Genomic DNA, 25,994 nt, shown 5'->3' with positions numbered 1-25,994 from the left:
CAAATCAATCTAACGCTTTTGTGGACACTGTTTCCCTATATTCCTCGTGAATCGATTCGTCACTCCAGCTAGAGCCGGTTCATTGATAAGGCGGTGATAAATAGACATTTGGCAATCAGAATACACCAATACTTGGTTTGTCATTACAAAACATAAAGTACCTACCCCTAAAAAATCACTCAGGCAATTGCAAATAGACAGGGTAGAGAAACAATTCCAATCAAAGCGTTGGAAATGATCAAAAGGAAAGATTCTTCGCACTGAATCCAATTACGTACCAAAGCCAACTCTAGGTTTATACCATCTATGAGGTTTGCTAACAAGCTAGATTGGCTATCATGGTGAAGATCTTCCATGAATTTTTGAGCTTTAGGTCCGACAGCGAACAACTTTCTGGTGCTCCAATCATGAGATCTCACTCACACAAAATTCTTAGCGCTTAAGAGTATTAACTAATTCCACGTGTTACAGCCAGATTTCCATGACATCACTTAAATATTACCACAACTCTAACACCTTACCCAAGTCTACGGAACCATAGCCCTCTTCTTACTCATAATGACGCTGAGGGGGCAGTAGGAAAGGGAGAGCCCTACGTACGATTTAGCGTCATGCATGGCTAACATCTATTCTTGGTAAGGCCATAACTTTATTCGAACATCAGCTTCGCATCCATCCGACTCAACGACAGGTGCCCTAGGTTCTTCGCGTGCTGCACTAGGCTACCCTCGGTTATCCATGGCCCAGGGCAATTTGGCTTCAATGGCCTATCTTTGTCACCATTTATAAAAATCATATTATTCCATGCACCAAAAGTGTTCGTTAGTACGGTACAGGATTAAGGTAGTCCAGAATGTGCGGTTTAATTAAATATCTCTCAACTTTCGGCCGCCGTTACTAGCTAGCTAATAACACATAAATTTGCCTGCCAAGTCCTACTCTTTAACATTTGACCTAAAGCTCATGCTCATGATGCTCGGGTGCCTCTTCATCGTTTTCATCGTCCTCATAATCAATATCAAACTTCATCTCTTCCTCACTAAAAACGATCTCACTCAACTGCTCGCCTTCATATTCCTCACATCTCCCGAGCGCCAAGATCGCCGTTGCATGCCACACAGCCCTCGAAGTCTTGTACACAAACTCCTTTGCGGTGGCTTTATCACCCAACCAGATAGCCTCAGAGATACCAGGGAATGTAACCGCTGCGTAGCCGGTGTCAAGACCGGGGGCGTAGATCACTATCGTGGCTGTGAGCGGATATTGTACTAGCGCGGAGACTAGGAACACTTACAATGTCTATAAAATTCCCTCCCGGGCAGTCCACCTTGACTCACGAAACCTTTCTCGAATGACTTAAGGCGATTATTAATCGCTCTCCTTTTCCAGTGGGCGTGACGGCCCTTGATATGGTGTGATAGTCTCGTGAGCTTCTTTGCAACCCTTGCAAAGCCCAGCAGCGAGTGATGAAGCGGGCCCAGGTCCAGATCAATGTCAGATTTTTCAACATTGTCCTTCAGGGTCTTGTAATACTCCCATAAAGACTCGGCGTATGTTGCTGCATTTAGCGGTAACAGCGGCTGCTCCACAAGGTTGAGGGCAAGGAGCCCAAGGAACTGACCAGCGGCGACGTGGTGGCTGAACGTAGGGTCACCGTAGGTACTCATCCAGTGGAAGGAATCATAGTTGGAGTGGTAGTGGTAGACAGGGTCTTCATTGGAGAAGGTGAAACCCATATCAATCTAGATAGGGGAAGTCAGTGAGAATTAATATTCTCTTTCTCAGCCTGAGGGACCTTACAGATGCGATACCAGAGTGAACAAAGGCGGTGTAGTCGCTTCCACTTCCTAGAACATCGATATGCTGATTTCTGGCGGCCCAGTCATGATAAATTGTCTTGTGTTTGTTCTTTGGGGAGGGTACTTTTTTCATAACTTCAAGGATGATGTCATGAAGCTCAGGGACTGCAGCAATTGCCCAATTGGGTCCCGAGACGCCAATATCAACATTTAGGTAGGCAACCATGTTGGGGACTGCCCATGTAGAGAACTCCTCGAACCATTCAGTAGAGCCAACGAGACCTAGACAAATATTAGCAACTGGGTCTAAGGACCTATAATATAATCTCTTACCGTATTCTTCGGCATCCCAGGACGCAAAAACACTAGATGTTTAGTTAGTGTATGTGTTGACTGTTATTCGGATACTGATCCATACATTGTCCTTTTAGGCTTCCAACCGTGCTTAACCAGTTTTCCAAAGGCTCTCGCAAGCTCAATCAAGATAGCGGATCCAGAATTGGGATCACCCGCGCCTCCAGCAGTCCAAGAATCTCGATGATTCCCGATAACAATTACCTCATCCTCAATAGTTCCGTTGATGATTCCAATAATATTCCAGATCGGTGTAATCGTATCATTCATGACGTTATCCATATACAGGACCGCATTAGGAGCCGGTCCAGTTGAGTACGATACGTTCGCCAAGCCGCCTTCCCAGCCCGTGATGTTAACATCCTTCGCTGAAACACCCTTTCCATTCAGCGCTTCAAGCAACGGCTTGGCCTCCCTGAATGAGATCGGTAGGGACGGAATATGCGGTGTTACTCCAGATTTATCCTCACGTGGAACACCAGGTTTCGATGGATACCCGGGCGTCGTGGGGTCGCCAGGATACTTGCTCAAAAACTGAACCGATCCTCTCTGCACCGACGACGGATTCCGAGCTGGGCCTTTGGGGTAAGGGGCATAGCCTTCTTCTACACGCATCTTACCATCGTCGCCGGGATCACTATAAATGATGGCACCAATCATCCCAAAATCCTGCGCATTCTTAACCTTTAGGCCACGGAAGGAGACACCATATTTGAGTAGTGCGATCTTTCCTGCAAGAGGGACACCAAGATCTGCGAGCCTTTGGAAATCGGTCAGGCGGCCTCGTCTGTTCCTCTAGTTAGACTCGATTCAATTTATTAGAAGATGAGGGGGCTTGCCCAACGTAAACGTATTCCGCGGTTGCATTTCCTGTGAACGAATACCCATGGAAAGTTGGTATACGATTCTCAAGGCCACTAGTTTCGTCCTCCTTCAAAACATCTTCCTTCAAAGTGGCATTGAAAACGGAACCGTTTGGATAAGAAAGTGAGAGATTATGAGAAAGCGGATAGTTGAGGTAAACATCATATTCGACAATATGAGAAGGTATCCCGTTCTCCGTGAATCTATCACGGGTCCACACGGCCTGTGAGTAGTTTGCACCGCCGAGGTGCGGCCCGCTGGTGTAATAATAGGACCATTCGGACATTGAAACATTGCTCAAAGACTTGAGAATTACATGCTCTTTGTCCTTCAGCGACATGTGGTGGTGGTGGTGAGGATGTTTTTTTGGACGCTCAACAGAGCTCTGGGAGAGGATTTGCTGGTCATCGAGAGGCCCAGAGATGCTCGACCAAACGGGCAGAGCTCCAAGTGTGAGAGCGAGGGTGTACTTCGTGAACGGCCTCATTTTCGGTGGAGTGAGCTGAGAGAAGCTCTGAAGGCTACGGCAGATTATACACCAGCTGGGGTCATTTATATATGACGACGACGGCGATCACGGAAAAAGCATCTCCAACACCTGCCGAATTTCCAGGTCGGGGAATACACCTTCCTAAAGAGAAGCTATAACCAACGAAGCATAGTCTTAGCGCGACCGGACAAAGCCAAAAACACACGGTATGAGATATTCTGTGAAGTGGCCCAATTTGTGCCTGTTTACTACGACGCGTTGGTTGTCGCGTGCTAGTTCCGTGATGATCACTGTATAATACTAATGATGTCATCTATTCTTTTGAGTGCAGTCTAGTAGGTACATTGTATTTCTGCTTTAGACACCGCCAGACTGACGAAGGCCATCTTTGTAAGTCCCAAATAGAGAGGGTTCACTCAGAATATCAATTAAGGAAGCTTGGTATCCTGGCCGCGGTTACTTCAGTATTCAGACCATTGTAGTACAAACAACTGTGAGTATTCGCTATGCAGCAATTAATGTCAATTGACCGTATTTTTGAGTCCAGGACGTATCCCTTAAGCCGTCAGGACCGATTTCAATCTCGTTACTCATACCTAATGCGGAAGTCGTGATATGAACATCGCAGAAAGTGATTATGATGTATAGCTGCTCACGCTAGTTCTTATGATAGATCACCTCATGATGATTACATGTACTTCTCTGCGATGTTCATATCACGAGTAACGGGATTGAATCGGTCTTGACAGCTCAATTCGTAGATGTAAAAATGGAGATCTAAGCAATGGTTTCGTGGTGTAGTTGGTTATCACACAAGTCTAACATTAGTTCCACTTGTGGTCCCCGGTTCGAGCCCGGGCGAAATCATTTTGAAACTTTGATTTGATCTTCTACATTTGTAGAGGTCCTATCTAGCTTTGACCTTTTTGAAACTATTTCATTGCTTATGCTTCCTCAGGTATTGATTTACAAATACTATACTAGTACGTAGAGTAGGTAATTATATATTCTGGAATACAAAAACTATATCCTTTCTACCGTACTTGACTTTTGAAGTTCTAAGCTCGGTTTAGCATCACTAAACCTCTCTTAGTCCCCAACTCACCCGGATCAAGCATGCCAACGTAACTTTCAAAAATTCCCTCGCAATAAGCCTGGTCAACGACAAACTCCATAAAAACCCCGCCTCCTAGTTCAACTTCCCACCGGGGCCCCCAAAGCCGAACAAAGCGAGTCATTAGGTCAAATTCATCACTGTCAACGCACAGATCACCCGAAGCACGCTCCCTGTTTCTTCGTACCCAGAACTGAGTCCACCTCTCAAGGCTTGTTACATCTGAGTACGATCCGTTGACGGTACTTGATCCACCAGCTGCTTTAATCATGGCATATATTTTGTCTAACCGTTGGTCATATGCATCGCCTCTATAGGTGTTGAACAGAAAATCATCAGGGCCACACCTCATACCCATACCAAGATCTGAATCAGCCCATGAGCTGGAACCAATTATGCGGTCTGCCCATCCCTTCACTGGCTTCTTATCGTTTCGTGGTGGAGTCGGACCACTTGGGTTGGCCCTGAGAACCTCCCAGATTCGGTGTATCATGATAATGTCAAGAACAGTGTACCCTTTATTGTCCTTGATATCAAGATCGGTGCCTGAATCAATGAGTGCCTCGACGAGAAGAACATTATGATGAATTGCTGCGCCAAATATTGGGGTTCCACCATAGCAACTCCGGGTGTTGACTAGATGGGAGAGTCTTCTAACGACTTGGATGATATATCTTCGAATTTCTCCACTTCGTTCCTCTGGCTCTACACTCCAGAAGTTTTGGATGCGGTGAAGTACGGTACCACCTTGACAAGGAGGCAGTACCACCAACTTTTCTTGCTCGTAAAAGTGAAGGAGAAAGTCGAGCTTGCTAAGCCCGCTGTGCTGACTTCCCGTAATAAGGACTCTAAGAAACTCGTCCCAATCCAACCCAACATGTCGTCCCGTATCTCGATATAGCTGAGCAGCAGTGTCGAAGCAGTCAACTGTGAGGGCAGTTTCAAAAGGTGTGAGATATATCATTCTAGATGGGAGGTTCACACCAATACCAGCATCGCCATATTGCAACAACTCTCTATCGCTCAGGAGACACCCGTGTTTTATGAGCTCTGCAACAAAGAAGGGGTTCGACACTTTGACCGATTTTGCAAATACGACGGCTACGTCGTCACATGTTGCTGCTCCGTAGTCGAGTAGGAGGGAGAAGCATTCCATGTCACCCAGCCGCATTGCCCACCAGAGAGGAGGGTAAGTATCATCAGATGTTGCAAAAAGACAGTCGGTGAAGAATGGATCGAGAACTAGCTGAATGATGTCGTGCCTTCGGTATACACATAGGGCTGTAAATCCTACCTTCTGCATTCCAAGACGGATATCAGGGTACCAGAGCTGAATGAAGTAGTCGATTGCCTCAAATGTGCGGATTATTGTATAATTGTGCTCAAACCCGTTTCTTTGTATGATATCTAACGGGTCAGATTTCGTTCCTATGACCAGGTAAATTTGTGCAAGCTCGGAGACGCTGAGCTTGTGTCCTTTATCGGCATGATCCCACATAAGAAGGTAGAGGATATCACCACAAAGAAGTTCTGCAGCAGTGTTCATGTGCTCTATAGTATTGCGCCCACCTAACTGCAACAACACTCGAACACTCTCGAGGCTATTCCGTAATATAGATTTCATCATGGGGTCACAAGGCATTCCACCTAAAGGAGCTGGATTTGTTGCAGCGCCCGGAATCTTCTTGATAGCCTGAGTAGCAACATCTAGGACGTCTTCTGGCTTGAACGAAGGGAGTTCCTGGAGGCAAAGCCTCTCAAATACGGGTACCGGATATATGAGGGCATTCCCCTGGGAGTAAGGAGGCATTTGAGACAACAATAGAAGAGCAGTGTTACGATGACCGTTCCGGAAGGCAAGACACAGAGGTGTCAGTCCGGTTTTGTTTTTGACTTGCCATTCACAAAGACCGTTATCGATAAGGCCTTTGACAAGTGCTTCCATACCAGTCGCTGCTGCAAAGTGGATGATCCGGTTTCCAGTGATCATTCCAAGGTCCCGATCCACATCTCTGATCAGACTCTCTGAGTCAGGATCATAGTCAGTAAGGATAGCTTGGACGAAGGCAAGTACCCCTTCTGCAAATTGAGCATAGTCGCATATATTGTGATCTCCTCCTGGAAATATACAACCATCACATGATTTTATCGTGTTCTGCGCTTTTCGGATAATCCGTTCATAAGATTCGGGATATAAGGACTTTAATGCTTTGCATGCCCCGAAGTTATTATTTTGGACGTGTTCCTCTAGCCAGAGAACCACCGGAAGATCTAGAGGACACTCAGCGCCATGAGCCTGATGAAACTGAACCACTATGCCTCGTGCCTCAACGTGGCCAGATCCGCAAGCTTGAATCAGTGCAGACATGGCATTATTGTAATCCCTCGGCGTCCCAAAACCGTGATAATAGCATAGGAAAAGCTGCCATGAAAGAGATCCCGGAGTAAATTCATCGACTGCGTTATGGTTGGAAGCAGATATATTTTTGATGCTGTGGAAAATCTGTCCCCGTAGTCGGTCGTCGATAGTTGCTTTCCGCAAGATGGTCTTTAGTTACATATACTCAGCATACAGAATCTTTCAATTGTTTATGGGTTAGTAGTGGAACCCACTCTGATATCAACTAATGTTATTGGCCCCACGTATCCCGACTCTGGTACCTCCAGTTGACGACCTTTTGAATACCTTTTCTTTTGTCAGATAACTTCAATAAACGCTTGTAGGTAAGACTTACTCCTCACGTGACAGCACATAACCATATCTTTCAAATAAAGGAGTTAGATATCGAACTCTAGTCTCTTTCGGACATAGAGTAGCAGTTAAGACCTCGGTGGCGAGATATATCTCAAACTCTGATAGCGGCAGCTCTGACAAGGATTCCAGCGAAAGTGGGAGGAAGCAGCCGTCTTCCTTTAAACTCGAAATATCCTCATGTGTAAGAGACGCGTTATTGCACAAAGATTCGAGCCATTTGAATGGCCCGTGACCATCAGTGAGGATATACCACACCACCAAGCCAAAAGAGAAAAGATCAGTTTTACACAGTTCTTCCTGGGTTAGTCGTTCACCTGCCTCAGGAGCACTCCAAGACTTCGTCCCTCCTGACAGATACCCATGAGTTTCTTCCTGCTTGAGGATCGTTGAGCAGCCGAAATCAGCGACCTTTGCGATGTACTTGCGCTGAGAACCGGAAAATATAAAGATATTGTCAGGCTTAATATCAGAATGAACTACACCGTGCTGGTGAAGGCAATCAAGAGCTTTAGCTATGTCAAATAAAAGAGCTATCTTCTGCACAAACGGGATTCCTGGATTTCCACGCAATAATCCTGAAAGAGGTCCTTCCGCCGCTTCGAACTCGGGGGTGGGCCACATATAATTCCAGTTATTTTCTATAGATGGATGCGGCCCTGGGAACCACTGTATATCCTCTAGATTTATGATATTTGGATGATCTCGCATGGGTTCCCAGAGACAAATTCGTAATTCGGTGATAAGATCACGGTAGAATCTTTTTTCGTCGAATTGGTCGCTCCCTGGAAATATCCGCGGAATCTTTGCAACTCCTTTATCCGAGATTTGAATGGCATTTGAAAAGCCACCTGAACCGTATAGCTTCTTGGCTGTACCACCGTGTGAGTGTGCAAAGTTGTGTTCTGGGTTTTCTGGGACTGTTTTCCAAAAGCCATCATACAATCCAATGACAGTAAGGAAGTCATCATCGCAACGACGTAGAGATACCGGCTTAATTTCTTTGGTACCCTCTTTGAAAGAATGATAGTAGGAAGATGCGAATGTGGAGGTAGGAATTTGATAAGAAGAGTTCATTTTGACCACCAAATTGTTCGCTTCAAGTTAAAATCTGGCAGCCCATAAGAAGCATTGCGGATGCTTGGACAGTTATATACGAAAATCGGGCCTTCTAGAGACACCGAGGCTATTGCCATAAAAACGCCCAGCGTCCAAAAAAAAATCACACTCTGAAAGCCTTACATGACTCGGGAGACCATTGACAATCACTGTATCGTAGGTCATGATACTTTAAGGGACATTATTACTGTATCAGCTTAAAAAAAATACGATCATTGCCAATTGCAATCACAGCCTACAAAACATGCCAATCAATGCATATGTATAGTAAGCTACTGCCTAGATGTAACGTAAGGTAACTTTTGTTTTTATTTTGTGTATATTATACGCATCTACCTAAAAGTTGGGCTTGCACAATACATACATGGATGTTTCTATAGAGTTCAGAATGGTGGCGGCCATTAGCGGTGGTATTTTCGATCATGGAGAGAACAAAACGATTATTGGGCGGGGGCGAATGTTGAAGTATGGACCACTTAGATCGCATCTACATACCTGCAGATGTCATCAAACTTTGTTCAACCCCACATGAATGTTTTATCCCTCATTGGTCAACCAAGCGAGCTAGCAGAATTGAGTCATAACATTTGTTTTCTTTTCCATCTATCTCCATTTCATCCATACCTGCCGCGATCAAGCCTTTCTGCAGCATCACCATGGGGCTCGAGAAATCTCTTCAGAACGGGTCTGAATATACACTAGGTAGCCATCTGATATTCTGATATGTCGCTAGTTGTCATCTGATATGATAGCTGATAGATGAGCAGCCATACCTGTATTTACGCTTGCCGCCGTTCACCGGGAAAATTGAGGACCAATGACCGGCCTCGCAGAAATTTGGTAGAATTCGTGATCGGATGATATTGATACTCAGCCTTTCTGCCAGTAATAATTCCTCAATAATCATCCCGGGTTCTAGAAGAGTTGCAGCGAGCATTGCTTCTGGTATCCTGGGTTGCATATCATATCATATGTGATGCGGCTTTTGTTTTTTTTGTTTAATTCATTAATTGCATATATGTGATGCGGCTGAGTGATATATCATGACTAGACCAATTGGAACATGTGAAATAGAGCTGAAATGTGCCTCTTGGTCCCATTGACTCAAGATAGGGCTCAACTTTAATCCGGCTACACATTTGGTGCTTTCGAGATAGGCACGATACTGCAGTATTTCCGTGTTATGCATCAAGGTCCGAGTTGCTGTAAAAAGCCTTCGGATGTTCCTGCTTTAGAACTGCGGCCTATACATGTATTTACTGCTCCCTCAAATTTTACCTAGCTGCACTTTGCATTACTTTTATATCTGCATGTGCTGATCCATCAAATGATAGGACATTCTGATTTCTACACGGAATGCCGACCTTCAGCGCATGATATTGGCTACCGAAAGGTGTTACAAGTACTTGTCACGTGCAAGCAATCAGTTTTGGTGTTCAAAAAGTGGTTCTGGCCTATAACATACATGGGCGAGTGGCCTAATGGTTCACATTCGCCTTCCGGAACACCTCGTGGTTGAGCCGACCTTTGAACGTCTATAGAAGGTCGATGGTTCAACCCAGGGGTGGGGGTAGTAGATACCAAATCTGCAGTACCTTTTGTTCTTTTTATTGACCATCCTACTAATTTAGTTGTTCCTGCTAATATCAACACTTCTTTTTCTTTCTTTTCTCCCCAACTATTTGGGATGGATGAAGAGAAGCACCTCCGGCTGATATCCTACCAGCCACCCATATCATTTACAAGACCTTCGAGAAACGCATTAGGACACATTTATTGATATGTTTAATGATGCCATGGTTTCACCAATTATATAAGCTTTTCGTGTGTGTTACAAGCATAACTGCACATGCCACCTAACTATAAGCTTGGCTTGGTGAAGTTTCCTTATTATAAACTCACATTTCTTCTCTCGGCTTCTCTTTCAATCCATGCGTCCTTCGCTTCATATCTTTACGCCCTTTTTCTCTATTATAATCATGATTATCATGATGCGGCCAACAAAAACTCCTCGGGGCTTGGCACAATCACCCACATATCTATCGCACATATTGGATCTGATTGAACACTGCATCGTTATGATAAGTACTGACTACAGTTTACCAAATCTCCTGCAAGATTTCCTTTGGCCTTTTATCACCTGGGCAAGCTTATAATCACGAAAAAGAACAGACCTTGAACAGAACACCCAAATGTACCAGGAAACCCAATATACATGATATCAACAATCATATACTCATCGTGCTATCTACTGCGCTTGCACTTATCAAGGCAAAGCCAGGTATCCAGGCCATCTACAAAGAGAGCGCTGATTGTCCCAGGAACCTCTTCTCGCACTCCTCCCAGTTAATGATATTCCAGATGCCCTCGACATAGGCCGCCTTATTGTTATAATACTACCCACACTGTTAGTCGCCAACGCCAACGAACCAAGGAAAAGGGGGGGGATATACCTGAATATAATAAGCATGCTCCCACATGTCCACCCCAAGGATCACCTGTTTTCCACTCGCAACTGGGTCCTGATCCTTCGTCGTCTCAATCTCCAGCCTCCCCTCCGCATCCTTCACGAGCCACCCCCATCCGCTCCCCTGCAGCCCCAACAACGTCTTTCCGAACCTCTCCTTAAACTTCTCCAAGTCGCCAAACCTCTCCTCAATCGCCTGCACCAACCTCGGCGCCGCCTCGACCCTCGCCTCACCCGTTCCCGCCGGCGCAAGGTTTTTCCAGAATAGCGAATGATTGATGTGCCCGCCGCCGTTGAAGCGGATCTGCGCCTGCAGCGCAATCTGGCTGGTTACGTCGGTGGCCTCCTGAGAGAGTGCGGCGTTGAGGTTGGTGACGTAGGCTTGGTGGTGCTTGGTGTGGTGGAGCGTCATGATTGTGCTGGAGATGTAGGGCTCAAGCGCCTATATATTTGCCTCTTATGTTAGCATTTAGTGGCCTAGAGGAGGGAAGAGGTGAGGGGGCAGACGTCATAAGCGTATGGGAGCGCGGGGAGGGTGTATCGTCCGGTCTGCATCTCGGGGGTATATTTGCTGCTGCGCCTGTTGCTGCTGGTCCTACTGCTGTTGTACTGGGCGTAGAAGAAGAAGCTGTTGGGTTCGTGAGATTGAACACAAACTGTGGGAGCTGCGTCAATATAAACGGGAGGATCTGCATGGTGGGCCTTTTATATATTTATTTTTTGGCTGGCTATCTATTCTATTTTTCTCTTTCCTGCGCTTTCTTGCTTGTTTGTTAAACAGCTTGAAACGTTTGATTTTGGTGAGTGAGAACCTCAATGGACTCGGAGGGGCGCACCTGGGAACCTTGGTGGGCGGGCACACGGGTACCTTGGTAGCTTATTGTTCTAGTAGCTGTAGTGAGGTAGGCTGTAGTAGTGAGGTTGTCGTGAGCTAAGGTGAGAGAGTTACCGTTCGAATGCGGGCGATTGCGGCTGTTTAGTAGCTAGACAATCCACGCTAACCGGGAATTGAAGTATTAGTAGCCTCTTGACTGGATGAGGGATGGGATGGGGTCTCGGCAGCGGGTTTTGACAGCTGCCGTGGGTGCGAGGGGGAGGGGGTGCAGCAGGGCTAGGGCTGGCTTGTTGTGAAACTGGGGGGCTGCAATGTGCATTACTCTAGAGGATTGCATGCATCATTGCATTATTGCATTATTAAGCGGCAGATGGGAGCTGGTCTGACTTACCTACAGGTCCTACGTAAAGGGGACGTTGGGAATGTGCACTAGATCACACATGTCTGGGGAGGTCCTGGTATTTCCTTACGTGCAGCTCAGGAGGAGGAGAGGACGTCAACGAGGAGCCTCGGAGTAGGAGGAGGAGAGTCAGGGTCTTGTCTCAAAAAGGCTTAATTGAGTTGAGCCTAGAAGCACTCCTTCCAGATCTGCTAGCTGGCACTGTACTCTATGTAGAGCGCCTAGAGTATGTAGCTACTAATTCTCGGCCGTGTAGCAACTACAGTCAGCTACTATTTCCCTGCAAAGCTGTGATTGACACTGTAAGGGCTAGGGTTTGTGGTCGAGTGAGTGAGTCAGTTGTTTGCGTCCTCTCTAATAACTAATTAATACGGAGTTACTAGACGCCATCTCGCTTTCGGTTGACGACCTAGCTCCCTGCTTCGCTTCGTCTATTATATTAGACGTCGTCAATGCCACGAGAGACTCCACTCCCATTGCCATGGGGGCCACGCCGGCCATCTAGATAGAGTAGTCTAACCCCCACCCCCCCTCCCTCTCCCTCCCTTCGTTCGTGTCACCTCAGAGGTTGTGTGTCTGGTTAACTAACTCCTTTTTCCTGCTTCCCCATCCCCATCCCAATCCCCATCCTCAATCGTTCCCCAAGCTAGCTAGTCGACGGCCAGGTAGTTACATACTCGGATAACTTCTATTTAAGCAGTTTCCTGCTTCCATGTTTCCGCTTACTGAAACACATCCAGGACAAGCCCGCCAGGCAGCAGCACAAGCACAACCCGTCACTACTATTAGTTAGTTAGCTAAAGAAAGAAAAGAGAAGGAAAAAAATTACTTTTACCTTGTCTTGTTCCACGCCCCCCCGTTCGTACATATTTTCCGCTAGAAGAATGTGGTCTTCCATGAAGAAGGGTGGCGCTCTGTTAGTTTCGTTCCAATGCTTCTTTTTTGCTTCTTTCCTCTTCTTCCTCCTCCCACCCCTCCAATACATACTCTGCCCATGGTAGAAAAGAAAAGAAAGGACAGAAGCTTCGCCCAATGGAACATTTATCGAAGCCCATCTAGAATAGCAGCTCCCGCACTGATCCACGGGCATGTGGCCGATCACCGCGACGCTACTCCTCTACATACTTACCTACCTTCCTACCTATCCCTCCAATTAACCCTAACCCCTGCACAAAACCTTCCCCCCCCAAGCCCAACAACTCAAAACTCGTCCGACAGAACTAATCAGGGCTCCTCTCACTCACCTGCATGGACAGCAGAAATAACAGATATCAACGCGACTTGTCCTCCTCCTCTTCTTCTCTACCACCACCTCTTGATCCTCACCACCACAACCACCACAACCACCAGTACCAAAACCAAGCGATGAACGGCTTCCACACCCTCCCGCACGAGCTGCAGATCCAGGTCCTGCTACATCTGCCACCGACGGCCGTGTTCGCGCTGCGATCGGTATGCACGTCCTGGAACGAGATCCTGTCCTCGCCGCAGATCGAACATGCCATCAACCTATCGCTGCTTTTTCCGACGACCGCGCCCGATCTCCGGGCTCGGCTGTTGCGGCGAACGAGGCTGCTTCGGGGAGATCCGGTGCAGATCTGGGATGTGGATGATGGCGAAGAGACGCTGACGTTGTATTCGGAAGGGTTTGTGGTCATGGCTCATAGTAGGTTTGGAGGCCCAGGGCGGCTGGGAATATGGGATTGTAGGCGGCCGAAAGGACAGGATGGGTGTGTTACAAGGATTGACTTGACGGCTTTGGTGAAGGAACTTTATTTGGAGCTGTGGGAAGGGCGGATCTTGGGGGCGGGGGAGACGGACGAAGAGGGCGGGGGGCAGTCGGGAGGGGACCGCAGGGCGGAGATTCCTTTCAGATTGATGACCCATTATTCGTGGGCCGAAAATGGAAGTGTCTTGCTGGTTCTAGGCGAGCCGGGGAATCCGCGCAAGCCAAAGCATCCAAAGTATGTAGTTTCTTGTATTATTTTTTATATATCAGTATTTATCCTCAAAGTGGCTTGATTGGTTGACGTACTAACCTTATGATCACAGAATATTCTTGTTATTTTCTCTGGCCACTGGAGACTTGATTAGGAGCTGGAAAGTCTCCTTTGCTGGCCGCGTTATATCTGCGCATTTCACCTCGACGATATTACTTCTCGTCACCTCTTTGCCGCAGTCACTCGATATCTGCGATGATCTCCTGCACCATATCACTACATACTCAATCAGTACTGGCGCACAGCTGTACACCCAGCCCATACCATCAATTGAGCTCCCTGCGCCGCCTTCATATCCGCCTGGGTCTGCATGGTGCCACGCTCCCACAGCAACCTACTACCACAACCACATCACCCTTGACGATGCGGACAACTTCTATACGCCTGAGGTGCAGACGAATGCCAAAGGTCCGCGATACCACGTCTACGAAGCACGCTCCGCTCACACCGGTACTCTCACGGCCACAATCTCTCTCTCTCCCGTCAACGAGGCCGTCGCAGCCTCCAATCACTGGCGCTACGACTCCACAATCGTCACCTGTCCTTCATCCCGCGTCCACCACTTTAGCACCTACAAGCCACACCCGGAAACGCTCGCCGATCTCTCCCTCTCCCCCGGTGAGGAGCGCGACATCTACAGCACCACCTACACCAACTGGAACTCGACCACCCTCTCCCGACGCACCTCACTTATCCTTCCACCCCTTGATGGTTACAATATTGCTGGCACCGACGCGCCCGAAATGACTTCGTACCTTTCTTCGGTGCGCTGGGGGGTCGCTGTTGGTGACTACTACCACTTTGGAAAGCGCTGCTGGGTCTACAACGTCTCGGGCGCCAACGAAGAGGTCGTCACCGGTGCAACCATTCCCGATGCGACTGAGGGTCTCCGGAGATGCGCGCCATTGGCCTGCTATCTCCCTAGCACGCCACTAGACCAGCATCTCCATTCACCCACCGGGTCGTCGCCAAAGTCGTGGCGCCGTTTCAAGATGCTGTTGAAGGCATTTGGAGTGCGGCCACCGGCAGGGGCAGTAGGTGAGAGTATTATACTCGGAGACGAGGAGCCGCCGTGCAGAACGCACTCTCCAACATTGCCCGAGGGAGTCGTGTGTAGGTGGTTGCCGGAGGTGCTGAGGGAAGCGACAGTAGTGGGCGGGGACGATGGGGTGTGGGCGGTGGCCGTTAGTAGCGATGAAGGAGGGAGGAGGGCGAAGAGACGGGTGTGGATCTCATGGGATGAGGGATTGAGACTGCCAGGGAGGGGATGGGCGAGGTGGTAACGTTTACTGCTTTTATGTGTGGTGGCTGCGGGTCGGCTGGTTTTTTTTTTTGTATATATATTAGTTGGGCAGGTAGTTTATCACGATTCATTTATTCTGTGGAGATTGCGGTTGCTGTCACAGATCAATCGCCGTATGTAGCAGGACGACTTCTGCCCAGCCGTGTGAGGCATGCCGTAGTATATTGCGGTGGACTCGGCAATGATTCATGGTGAAGAGTCGGAAATTGCGGTTGTGTATGCAATGTAGATCGCCATCGGCACCTCTCTTCCTCCCTATCTGTTCCTTGTGCACATCTATCTTCCTTATCAAACACCCTGATACCCGCTCTAAATAAGCGAAATTAGAGAAGCCTAGCCATAAGCCAGGATGCGGCGGTTGGGAATGACCGAGTGATATTTCATGTTGCGGCGTCTGCCGGGCGGTAACTGGTGACACCGGGTGGTAGATTGCTCTCTGGTGGGACCCAGAGCCTTACAAAGTTTGTTTGCGACTGGAAATATCGCGTAGATAGTAAATATTGCGACATAGCAGTAAGTATAATGATTGCTAGACCCTCGGCGTTTGCACTGCTGGTGGTGCTCTGCCGCTTATGATCATCTGACCAACCAAGACTCAAGGGCAACTGCTGGTGTTGGAGTGACGGTCATTAGCGTCTAGTGGAGAAAATATCAAAGGGGGCTCTCTGTGACCGTTCCTTACTTATAACCGCACCCACTGCCACCTCCTTTTCTTCTTTTCCTTCTTGCGTCACGAACCATCACTGTACTTTCACAATCAATCAAGTCTTTCACCACGAAACCATCTCAACAGCTGGAACATACATGTAGGTGACTAACGTTACTATGAAGAGGTCGGTTGCTGGTCTTATATATTCCATATATCGATCCTCTGATACAAGGAACTATTGAACAGGGCATTGTCGTCTTAAAGATTTCATCTGTGATGACATCAAAATATCAAACCCATCCGGCTCTCTATATGACCTGTCAGCGGTGCAGTGAAACTTTCCACACAGTGATGTGGGACCTTATATTTGCTGTCTGTATATGGACTGATTCCTCAAGACAGACCATGATGTTTAGCAGGTTGTCTTCTAGTTTTAGGGTCCACGTAGATATGAATACCAATAATAGCCTTTCAAGTATCGCCTAAATAGCCCCACTTACAATTTATGTATCGGCTGTAGTTGGTGCTTAAGACCTGTGATGGTGATGGTGATGATGATTGTGATGATGATGGTGATGATTGTGGTGATGATGATGTTGATAATGGTGGTGATGATGATGATGGTGGTGGTGGTGGGGCGGTGGGGGGTGGGGGGTGAATTATGACCCACAAGCTGAAATGTGACAGGGAGAAGGGAGTGAAACGTCCATGCACATACTCTATATGTAGCTGCGGGTGAGAAGATGATGCGTGTGCATACATGTATGTGCTGGGCGGAAACCGCTAGCTTGGCGCGGGCGAGCGCACGGCCAAGCTAGTGCGTTACAGCTACATGTATGTACGGCCTCTTCTCCTTCTTTCTTTTACTTACATGTATGCATGTAGTTATAATTACAATGTCCTGAATACTTGTATCATTCAACAAATTTAGTAGATTTTATTACCATTGCAAGCGGCTAACACCAAAATGAATTAAATAAAAAAAAAAAAAAGCGGCTAACACCAAAACCAGTTCTATCTATCATTACCCCTTCTCCCTCCCCCCACGCTCCCCGGCACCTCACTCCCCCACGCCAAAAACTCCCCCTTCACCCTCGGAGGCCCCTCCACGGGCACATTCTCCAACTCCATGCCCATAATCATCTTAATCTCCGGGCACCACTCCCACACCCTCTCCCTGCGCTCCCTCTCCATCCACACCGCCAGCGGCATCACCGCCCCCGACCCTCCCAAATGATACCCCATCGGCTCCTCCGCCCACACCCCCTCCACGCTGAACCCCGCCTCCGTGCTCCCGTTTGCCATCCGCGCGCCAGGAAGTGTGCCAATCCGCCGTACCAGCCACATGTCCTCCATCTCCCGGTGGTGCGCGTAGCGCCGCTGCGTCCGCAGGATCTGGAGTATTCGGGATACTCGGCGGAGCGAGAGACCGCCGTTGCCGCCGTAGGCGTCTTTGAGGTTCCTGTTGCATCCCACACGGAAAAACGGGAAAATTAATCATTGACCCCTCCCCAGACACAGACACGAATCAACGAGAATGAGAACTCACCACGGCGCACCAACCCAGTCGTACAGCAACCACTCATCCAACGACACGCCACTATTCGCACACAGAATACTATCGCTCTGGAACATCAGCACCCACTCGACCTGCGCCCTGCGCCCGCCGGCCTCCCCGTCGACGTCGTCAACCCACTGCTCCTCCCACTGCCAGCGCTCGGCGCCTCCCAGCCACTTCCAGAACCACGCGCTGGTGAGCGTCTGCGAGAGCGCTTCCTGCCCGGTGACGTTGGCCCTGGGCGGGATGAGCGTGAGCGCGAGCTTGCCGAGAAGGATTTGGTGGCGGATGGCGTGGGAGTGGTTTAGGTGCGTGATGGAGGCGGGGGAGCCGAGGAAGAGGAACTGCCAGTCGGGGGGGACGACGGTGATCATGTGTAGGAGGAGTGGGGCGAGGTGGGCGATGGGGCGGTCTTCGATGAGGAGGGCGAGCTTGGAGGCGTTGTAGGTTTGTTGTGGGGGCGGGGATGGGGGTTGGGGCTGGAGAGGAGGGGCGGGGAGGTGGAGGGGGGTTGGTGGTGGGAGGGGGTTGAGGAGGAGGAAGAAGGTGCTGTGGGCGGAGTGAGTATGGCAGTGTTACTTTGAGGTAGGGATGATATGGGGGCTTACATGGTGAATAGAAGACCGGCATTGATGAGGAGTATCCGCTGGAATTTTGGCTTGAATGCGGAGTTGAGGAACGTACTGAATATCGTCATCGCGATAATACAGTTCCGCAGGTGTCAGAGCGCTCATAGGCGTGTATCATGAAGAAGCCTACTTGCCATGCCTTTTTCCGAGTACGTTGCTCTGCTCTGCTTTGTTGACACGAACAATACCAAGAGCGAACAATGTTAAGCATCGCCGCAAACGACAAAGGAACCAGAAATAGAACCAAGCTTTCTGTCATCCTGGGGAGACAGGTCCAAAAATACCCAGGCCTAATATTTGCATAGCAATTAACGTCTGAAGAAATACGAACCCTCTCCTGAAGACTCAACCGGAGCATCGATCAACCACTATACTAGTCGTTCCAGCACCGTCATAGGCCATCACTCGGGCCCTGGCAATGCCCAAATCGATCGAAAACACCACAGTTTTCCTTCCAATGCAAACAACTAGCCACACCGCGACAGTGCCAGATATGATACCAGAAGAACTGACACCTACATATAAGCGAGTACGTGTCCAAAACGCTAGTTTCTTCGCTGCACTTACGGTAAGTAACCTGTTGGGATTGACCCCCCTTACAATAACCCCAAGCGGTTTAATTCTGACACAACCGCTCTATGGCCAGGCTTTACTTCTTTGCGAGCACACATCTACCCCATCAATCACTTCTACGCGAGAAACCTTAAACACCTACTGGAAACAACCATCGACAGACGCACAGCAAGCACGCAATCTATCACCAAACTAGGAACAACTGTAAGAATGGTTTTAGACCCTTTTATTCAAACGAAATTGGTATCTAACTTCACAGCAGCTCATCCACTTCCCAGCGGCAAGCAGCAAGCCCAGATCTCTACCAGCAAGCCCAAAACCTGCAAGCAGCAAGCCCACATCCTCTATCAGCAAGCCCAAAACCTGCAAGCAGCAAGCCCACATCCTCTATCAGCAAGCCCAAACAGATGGCGTATGTGTCTGTAAGACGTCCCCCCACCCCACCTGCGGCAGATGGAATTTAATGCAACAGATGGGGTGTGTGTCTGCAGGACGTCCTCAAAGTCAAGAGTGCTTAGCACAGAGCTTTTCGAGACAAAACTTCAGGAGAACTTGTTTTGTGGAGGGCACCACAGGCACCGATGACGTCAAACTCATCATACCACAGCCCCAAATGGAATTCAATGAAGGCCTCCACACCAAATGGAATTTGATGAACCAGGTGCGAAGTCTTCAGATCGGTCCTGAGACAAAACGTACTTGACACAGACCTTTTCGAGGCAAGACCTCAGGAGAGCTTGGGTAGAGAGAACCGCAAGCATGACGTCAAACTCATCATACCATCGCACCAGATGGAATTCGATGAAACAGGACTTCCACATCGGGTGGAATTTGACGAAGCAGATTTCCTCACCAAGATGGAATTTGATGAAACAGATGGAGTTTGTGTTTGGAGGGCCGTTCCCCCCCCCCCCACCCCACCTGCGACAGATGGAATTTAATACAACAGATGGGGTGTGTGTCTGTAGGACGTTCCCGAAGCCAAAAGTGCTCGGCATAGAGCTGTTCGAGGCAAAACTTCAGGAGAGCTTGGGAGGAGAGAACCGCAGGCAGGCATGACGTCAAGCTCATCATATCCCCGTACCAGATGGGATTTGATGAAATGGGTGCGTAGTCGCAACTCGAGACCAAAAGTATTCGGTGTCGAGCTTTTCGAGACAATACTTCAGGAGAACAAGCATAATTCTTTTTTTTTGATTGGCGGCCCGATGTTGCTGGAGTTGAAGTTGGCTACGCAAGAAAACACACACAGACTATGTCAGGTCAGCTTCCATGTCAATACTACATATCAAAAAAGTATTGGAGAATGTTATACATAAATTTGATCGTCTTCCTTGGCTCTCGTTATAGTGATACTTCATATAGTGATACTCTCGTTATAATGATAGCAATCGGTGGTCCCGAAATACTTTTTTACCAGTATCTCCTTACTCCTTATAGTGATACTCGCCTTATAAGAATATATTCAACACAGATTTTCGGTCCCGACCGTATCCTTATATCGAGAGGCGGCTGTAGTTCTTTTTTTTTTTTTTTTGATTGGCGGCCCGATGTTGCTGGAGTTGTTGATGCTGGCTCTGCAAGAAAGCATACGCAGGCTATGACAGATTAGCTTCCATGTCGATACTACATATCCACATAAGTATTGAAAAATGTTATACATACACTTGATCGTCTTCTTCTCAATAACAAAAACAGCCACTAACGGGAAAAGACACACCATGACTGTCTGTACAGGTATATCCTCCCCTTAAAAACAACCCTGGAGGGCCATTTTCATTCTTAGCAGTTGGATTAACCTCCGCTGCCCTGTATATATGGATTGAGTTAGTATTGACGGCTTCAGTAATATATTAGGGCAGGGGGGGGGGGGTGCTTTTTATGCATACTTACAAGGGTCTAAATAATGCCTTACGGCTTCCGGGAACATAACCTATTGAACCCTCGTGATGCTGATACGCTAGGAAATCTTGACACATTTCAAGCCGGTCTCGAGACAAAAAACATATTCGCAATTGGTGTAGAGCTGCTCAACAAGTGCGTCGCGTAAACACTGTAAGACGCGTCTCGTCAGCTCACGAAGAACAGTAATTGATTGGCTTAATTCTGGTATCAATTTTTTGACCATCTCCTTCCCAGGTCAGTGTAAACCTACATGCATGTCAAGCAGAAACACACTGAAGTGTCCCTGCCCACCATTTGGTTGTGTTGTGGTTCACACAATACGCGTACGCGAAGGATGGTGGTGAGGAAACAAAACAAAGTGGGAGGAAACGTGTCTTTTAGAAAATAATGGAGTCGAATACCCGGCTTTGAGATAAAAAAAGATGTTTACATCGTCACCTCGTCATGATCTATTTATTACTAAGGTTAACCCGCTTAGGTTAAGCGAAAGGTTCTTGGCAACGCTTGCGAGTGATACCGTATGATGACCTCAACACTCTTAGCACCCGATTACACTGTCATGCCCTCGATATGATTGATCTTGTCCCGAAACCCCGCCAGAAGCTGGAATTAATGTTAATGGTATGTAACTTCTCCGTTCTGACCGGAGAGGTAAGTAATTGCAATTACGGGTTTGAGTACATACTACAGAGTCTGCGCGAGATTACATGCATGTAGTGGGAAATACGTTTGCGCTAGCGCTTTTCTGCAGTACTTTACGACGTCCTCAACCGATATATATAGAAAACAACGATCGCGAGCGGAGAGAATTGAACAACTGAAGTAAACACGACTATAGCGCGGGCATTGGAGAGTATTTATCTTTATGTGGTTCATATTTTAGGCTTGTGGATGTGAATATTCTTGGGCACAGAAAAGTTGTTATTTGCATCTAACGGCTATTCTAACAAAGAGAGTGCTCTACGGATTAATTAACTCCTAGGGACTCTCTCATTCCCGATTTCTTTTATCCGGATCACAAGCTTTATACCCTTTTCACGCCAATGGCTCAACTTGGCAGCAAAGTAGTGGGGCCTTACGTTCCCTCTCAGCAGGCCTGGGGAACCGATAGGGAGATCATTTCAAGCCTGCGAATTACGCGTGTCACTGTCAGTTCTACCCAGGGATAGTTGCGGAATCTCGTTTAGACGAGGGAGAAATGATTGCACAGAGAAATCTTCATGAAAGTCCTTCGCTGCCTCCTTTTCAAGAAATCTCTCGATGATTTCCCTTAGCGATTCGTTGTTTAAAGGCTTTAGCGTGAAGTCATTCATTCCGGCTTCTCTTGCACGATCACGATCGCCAGCCATTTCTGTTGCCGTAACAGCAACAATTGGAACATCCTTATAGGCAACTAGACCAGGATCTTCCGCCTTGCGAATGATCGCAGTAGTTTCGTAACCATCCTGTTCATATATCACAATCAGAACTAAATCAATTATATGCTCGATCAGGGACAAACCAGTAACGGCATCTGAAGATCCATGAATATAATATCCAAAGCCTTGAGCTCCCCTTTTTTCATTCTCGAGATTGCGTTCTGTCCGTTGATTGCGACTTGTACATTACAGCCCATTTTCTCCATCCTCTTCGCAGTCACAACTTGGTGAGACCAGTTATCTTCAACAATCAAGACATTTGTTCCCTTTATTGAGACTTTTTGTTTCTTCCAATAATCATGCCTGATTGCAGAGTGTAAGTCACCGATTCGGAGAACAACACCCATGTCATGAGCTAGACTGTCTTCTCTACGTGGGATTGTTACTGGAGAATTCTTTGGAGGCCGAAGACAAGGTACAGAAAACCAGAAGGTGGAGCCTTGGTCAACAACAGATTGACACCCAATATTCCCTCGAAGGATTGTGGCAAACTATAAAACTTAGAAAGGTTTTCCTATGCATGAGAGAGATACATACGCTTTTCGCGATAGCTAAACCAAACCCTGTGCCATAGTGGCCGGTTGAGATATCGGCAGCTGCAATTTCTTCAAAGGGAAGAAACAATTTCTTCAAATGATCTTCAGAAATTCCAATGCCAGTGTCCTACGGCTGTTAGTTACATCGACGTGATAATACCAAACGATGCATGGTATCACCTTGACCTCAAACCTTAACTCTAAGGACCCCTTTTGGACCTTTTTCGTGATGACTTTGAGACTTACAGTCCCCTTTGAAGTAAACTTATATGCCTAGTAAGAGGTTAGAATATCTTTAAAACCTCATAATCGGCCAAACAAACATTCGATAGTAGATTAATGACAACCCTCCGAACTTTTGCATCATCACCTTTAAGGAGCAGTTGTGTACCATCGCCGAAAGCACTATATATGACCTCTGTGTCATCGACCTTAAACTCAACGCCTTCCTTTGCCATACTATTCCTGAATAGTGTTTCCAAATCTTCAACAAGGTGTTGCAAAACAAAAACATTTTGATCAACCTTAACGTCGTTTGATTCAATTTTGTTGAAGTCGATCAGATCGTTGATGACAAGAACTAAATCATGAGAAATTGTGACAACTTTGGCAAGGGTGAGGTTTGGTATAAAACCTACGGAAAGAATTGACACTTCTGAATATTTGACGGACTAGAGTTCTCTGTTCTTTTCCAGTCTGAATCTCGTATAAGAGCTCCAAAAAAGATATAACACCTGCAACTGGTCTTCTTGGCAGTGACTAATTAGTATTATATACGTATATATACTGAGTGATGGATCCTCAGAAAAGGTGATCTCTGCAATTGATTGCTGCGCATAAATCCATAGACTTACGTTTTAAGACCTCTGGATAGGTTCATGAGAAACACCTTCCTTATTTCCGCACTCCTAGAAATTTCCTGTTCTCTATTCGCACGTTCAGTCTGCTCTACAATTACGGTGAGACCTGCCAGTAAATTGTCTTTTTTTTCCGGGTCTTGCCACAATGGGGTAGCTTTAAGATCGAAGACGCGTTCTTCACCATCTACAAGTAGCCCAACTGTAGCTCTCTGTGGAAGCTTCGTAATAAAAACCTTATTGGTACACCATTCGTCATAAGGCAAGCGCTCAGAAAAGTCGGGACGCCAAACGTCCAAGTTGGAGATCCAATCCCGTCCCTGACTTCTAACTCGTTAGACTCTTAACTTGTGTAAACTAGAAATTTCAATTGATAGAAAGATGGCGAACCCAACAGGCGACATTATGTCCTGGCCTAGCACCCTCCGGCACGCCTTGTTGGTAATGCAGATGTCCCCGTCTGGAGTAATACATGCAAACGAATACTCCATCTCATCAAGAATCATATCTTTTAATTTAGCTACTCTGTCAACAACATCTGTTCCAGTTGTTCCAGCAGCAACGCTTTGTTTTGCCGATGGCTTCCGGCTTTTCCCTCGCAAGGCAGGATTGAATTCGGCATCGACATCATCTGAGTTTGGGACAATGGATAAAGCTATGAATACTCCCGAGTTTGTGGGGTTGTTAGTGGTCTCGAGTATAGACATATACAATTCACCTCCAAGTAGCTCCCCATCCTGTTTAGTAATAATTATCGGGATTTTTTCCTTGCGTGAATACTCATCAATTCTGCTCGAATCTTCGCTATTGTCAATCTCATTGTCTCCAGAGTAATCATCCTCCTTTTTGCCTGTATCATAGAATTCCGAGTAAGCGCCAGAATCGTAACCATATGTATCTAGCTGGGTTTGCTTCCGGATCTTTGCCTTCACAGTTTTGAGTACTTGAGCAAGTGAGATCCATTTCCGCATATCAATTCTTGCCAAATCCATTGGTAAATCCTCTAAATGAAAGCCCTCAATTCCTTCATCGTGTTCATATATCCCCTGAGAGCCTGTTGACGAAAATGAGGACTTCCCACCGGTTGGACGAGTGGTAGGAATAATAGGCGGGGGATGGAAGGTGGGGTCACCTAAATCGATTAGAGAATTACGCCCTAGTAAACGTGTTGCTGATCTGTTTGCGTATACTATAATATTACTGTTGGAGATCAATATTTGAGGTGTGGGTGAATTATCCAGAAGTATGGAAGGGTTAAGTCCTGTCGGCAATGAGAAGGAGGTAGGTCTGGTCCTTATGTTTGCTGAAGCTCTTCTCGCGATGGTAGCTGCAGCTGGCGTGTTTCTCCCCTGGTAGCCACAGTTGGGACAAATCGCGATGATTGTCTTATTTGAGGGGGAGTTCCCTTCATCACTTTCAAGTTGTTTTTTCCCATGGTATTTTTTCCCGAGACATCCCTGCTCATGAGCAGATTCACAGTATTTGTCAGGAGGCACGCTGCGAGAACGGTCATGGGAATGGAAGAAAGGGCTTGAGGAAGAATCAGCTACCTTGAGCATATTGGAATACGTGTTCATCCTTCAGTGCTCGAACTACAAGCGAATAATCGAAATTATGAGGTTTAGGCAGCCAATTCCAGTACCTCTCGAGCCAGCGAGTGTAAAAGGGGAAGGTGATTTATTGCGGAGGGATATTATCTGAGAAAACGTTGTATTTCCCACCTTCCAGAGGTATACAAAATATCGGTGGGGGTTTGGGCGGGCTGGGTTGGTCGGGCCGGGAGTTGGGGTTGAGGAACGTGATTGTAGACACAGAATTTTAGTTATCCGAATGGACCCAGGTGAAAATAACATCTGTCTAAGAAAAGTACGTAACAACTAGCATGCACTTTGATAAAGAAACGTATATACACCATTGTCCTACAATAATTGCAAGTCGAGTGATGGATTATGCTAACCTACTTCATGTAGTTAACCTATTTTTCTCTTGTGCAAAATTATCTAAGCACTCGAGAAATGACAAGGGTGAGTGATACTTCATGTCACGGTGGAAGATGGTTCTCTGCACCAAACAACCCAAAGCTAACCTATGGTAATAATGAAAATTCGTCGCCATAAAGTCCTAGTCGAGATTTCTAACCGGAATATTCTTTGAGATTATGAAGCAAAAAGGTACAGATTGCTTATATGCATACATATGTAATTATCTTCTTTCTTCTCGGCCGAGGATGCACGTTTAGTGATCCTGGCCGATTACTTATACTAGAGGAAAAGAGCTAGAGCCTCATCTACAATGTCAATTGCGTCATTGTGAATTTCAAAGCAATTGCGCGACAAATTATCGCCAGCTCGTACTGTACTATTCTACAATAT

At 47.1% G+C, this 25,994-nt stretch overlaps 10 protein-coding genes across 10 annotated transcripts; 3 read left to right on the top strand and 7 right to left on the bottom strand.

Annotated features, from left to right (window-relative positions):
- Positions 1-954: 954 nt before the first annotated feature.
- On the bottom strand, positions 955-3,504 carry LAJ45_01253 (uncharacterized protein; the record flags this gene model as incomplete). Its single annotated transcript, XM_046110848.1, has 6 exons — positions 955-1,241; positions 1,295-1,742; positions 1,801-2,081; positions 2,133-2,164; positions 2,218-2,940; positions 2,993-3,504. 6 exons carry the CDS (start codon positions 3,502-3,504, stop codon positions 955-957), a joined length of 2,283 nt encoding a protein of 760 aa, XP_045976026.1.
- Positions 3,505-4,565: 1,061 nt separating this feature from the next.
- Positions 4,566-8,450, bottom strand: LAJ45_01252 (uncharacterized protein; the record flags this gene model as incomplete). Its single annotated transcript, XM_046110847.1, has 2 exons — positions 4,566-7,169; positions 7,413-8,450. 2 exons carry the CDS (start codon positions 8,448-8,450, stop codon positions 4,566-4,568), a joined length of 3,642 nt encoding a protein of 1,213 aa, XP_045976025.1.
- A 2,336-nt stretch (positions 8,451-10,786) lies between these two features.
- LAJ45_01251 (uncharacterized protein) lies at positions 10,787-11,514 on the bottom strand (the record flags this gene model as incomplete). The annotated part of the gene is made up of 3 exons (XM_046110846.1): positions 10,787-10,888; positions 10,946-11,401; positions 11,467-11,514. The coding sequence occupies 3 exons, from the start codon at positions 11,512-11,514 to the stop codon at positions 10,787-10,789; spliced, it is 606 nt and encodes a 201-aa protein (XP_045976024.1).
- Positions 11,515-11,696: 182 nt separating this feature from the next.
- LAJ45_01250 (uncharacterized protein) lies at positions 11,697-12,677 on the bottom strand (the record flags this gene model as incomplete). The annotated part of the gene is made up of 5 exons (XM_046110845.1): positions 11,697-11,720; positions 11,796-11,844; positions 11,909-11,956; positions 12,186-12,223; positions 12,567-12,677. The coding sequence occupies 5 exons, from the start codon at positions 12,675-12,677 to the stop codon at positions 11,697-11,699; spliced, it is 270 nt and encodes an 89-aa protein (XP_045976023.1).
- An 882-nt stretch (positions 12,678-13,559) lies between these two features.
- On the top strand, positions 13,560-15,477 carry LAJ45_01249 (uncharacterized protein; the record flags this gene model as incomplete). Its single annotated transcript, XM_046110844.1, has 2 exons — positions 13,560-14,158; positions 14,247-15,477. 2 exons carry the CDS (start codon positions 13,560-13,562, stop codon positions 15,475-15,477), a joined length of 1,830 nt encoding a protein of 609 aa, XP_045976022.1.
- Positions 15,478-17,160: 1,683 nt separating this feature from the next.
- LAJ45_01248 (uncharacterized protein) lies at positions 17,161-18,401 on the bottom strand (the record flags this gene model as incomplete). Its single annotated transcript, XM_046110843.1, has 3 exons — positions 17,161-17,608; positions 17,696-18,253; positions 18,313-18,401. 3 exons carry the CDS (start codon positions 18,399-18,401, stop codon positions 17,161-17,163), a joined length of 1,095 nt encoding a protein of 364 aa, XP_045976021.1.
- Positions 18,402-18,751: 350 nt separating this feature from the next.
- LAJ45_01247 (uncharacterized protein) lies at positions 18,752-19,102 on the top strand (the record flags this gene model as incomplete). The annotated part of the gene is made up of 2 exons (XM_046110842.1): positions 18,752-18,901; positions 18,980-19,102. 2 exons carry the CDS (start codon positions 18,752-18,754, stop codon positions 19,100-19,102), a joined length of 273 nt encoding a protein of 90 aa, XP_045976020.1.
- A 211-nt stretch (positions 19,103-19,313) lies between these two features.
- Positions 19,314-19,609, top strand: LAJ45_01246 (uncharacterized protein; the record flags this gene model as incomplete). The annotated part of the gene is made up of 2 exons (XM_046110841.1): positions 19,314-19,328; positions 19,379-19,609. The coding sequence occupies 2 exons, from the start codon at positions 19,314-19,316 to the stop codon at positions 19,607-19,609; spliced, it is 246 nt and encodes an 81-aa protein (XP_045976019.1).
- Positions 19,610-19,976: 367 nt separating this feature from the next.
- LAJ45_01245 (uncharacterized protein) lies at positions 19,977-20,629 on the bottom strand (the record flags this gene model as incomplete). Its single annotated transcript, XM_046110840.1, has 4 exons — positions 19,977-20,159; positions 20,222-20,239; positions 20,500-20,504; positions 20,572-20,629. 4 exons carry the CDS (start codon positions 20,627-20,629, stop codon positions 19,977-19,979), a joined length of 264 nt encoding a protein of 87 aa, XP_045976018.1.
- Positions 20,630-21,932: 1,303 nt separating this feature from the next.
- On the bottom strand, positions 21,933-25,181 carry LAJ45_01244 (uncharacterized protein; the record flags this gene model as incomplete). Its single annotated transcript, XM_046110839.1, has 9 exons — positions 21,933-22,256; positions 22,313-22,720; positions 22,767-22,892; positions 22,946-23,038; positions 23,089-23,345; positions 23,404-23,513; positions 23,620-23,946; positions 24,013-25,079; positions 25,173-25,181. The coding sequence occupies 9 exons, from the start codon at positions 25,179-25,181 to the stop codon at positions 21,933-21,935; spliced, it is 2,721 nt and encodes a 906-aa protein (XP_045976017.1).
- Positions 25,182-25,994: the final 813 nt, after the last annotated feature.

Source organism: Morchella importuna (genome assembly GCF_003444635.1).
Source record: "Morchella importuna strain M04M26 chromosome Unknown Morimp01GS002, whole genome shotgun sequence".
In the NCBI taxonomy this organism is placed as follows: domain Eukaryota; kingdom Fungi; phylum Ascomycota; class Pezizomycetes; order Pezizales; family Morchellaceae; genus Morchella; species Morchella importuna.
Note: the sequence above shows the minus strand (reverse complement) of the source record. Positions and strands in the feature narration are given on the sequence as shown.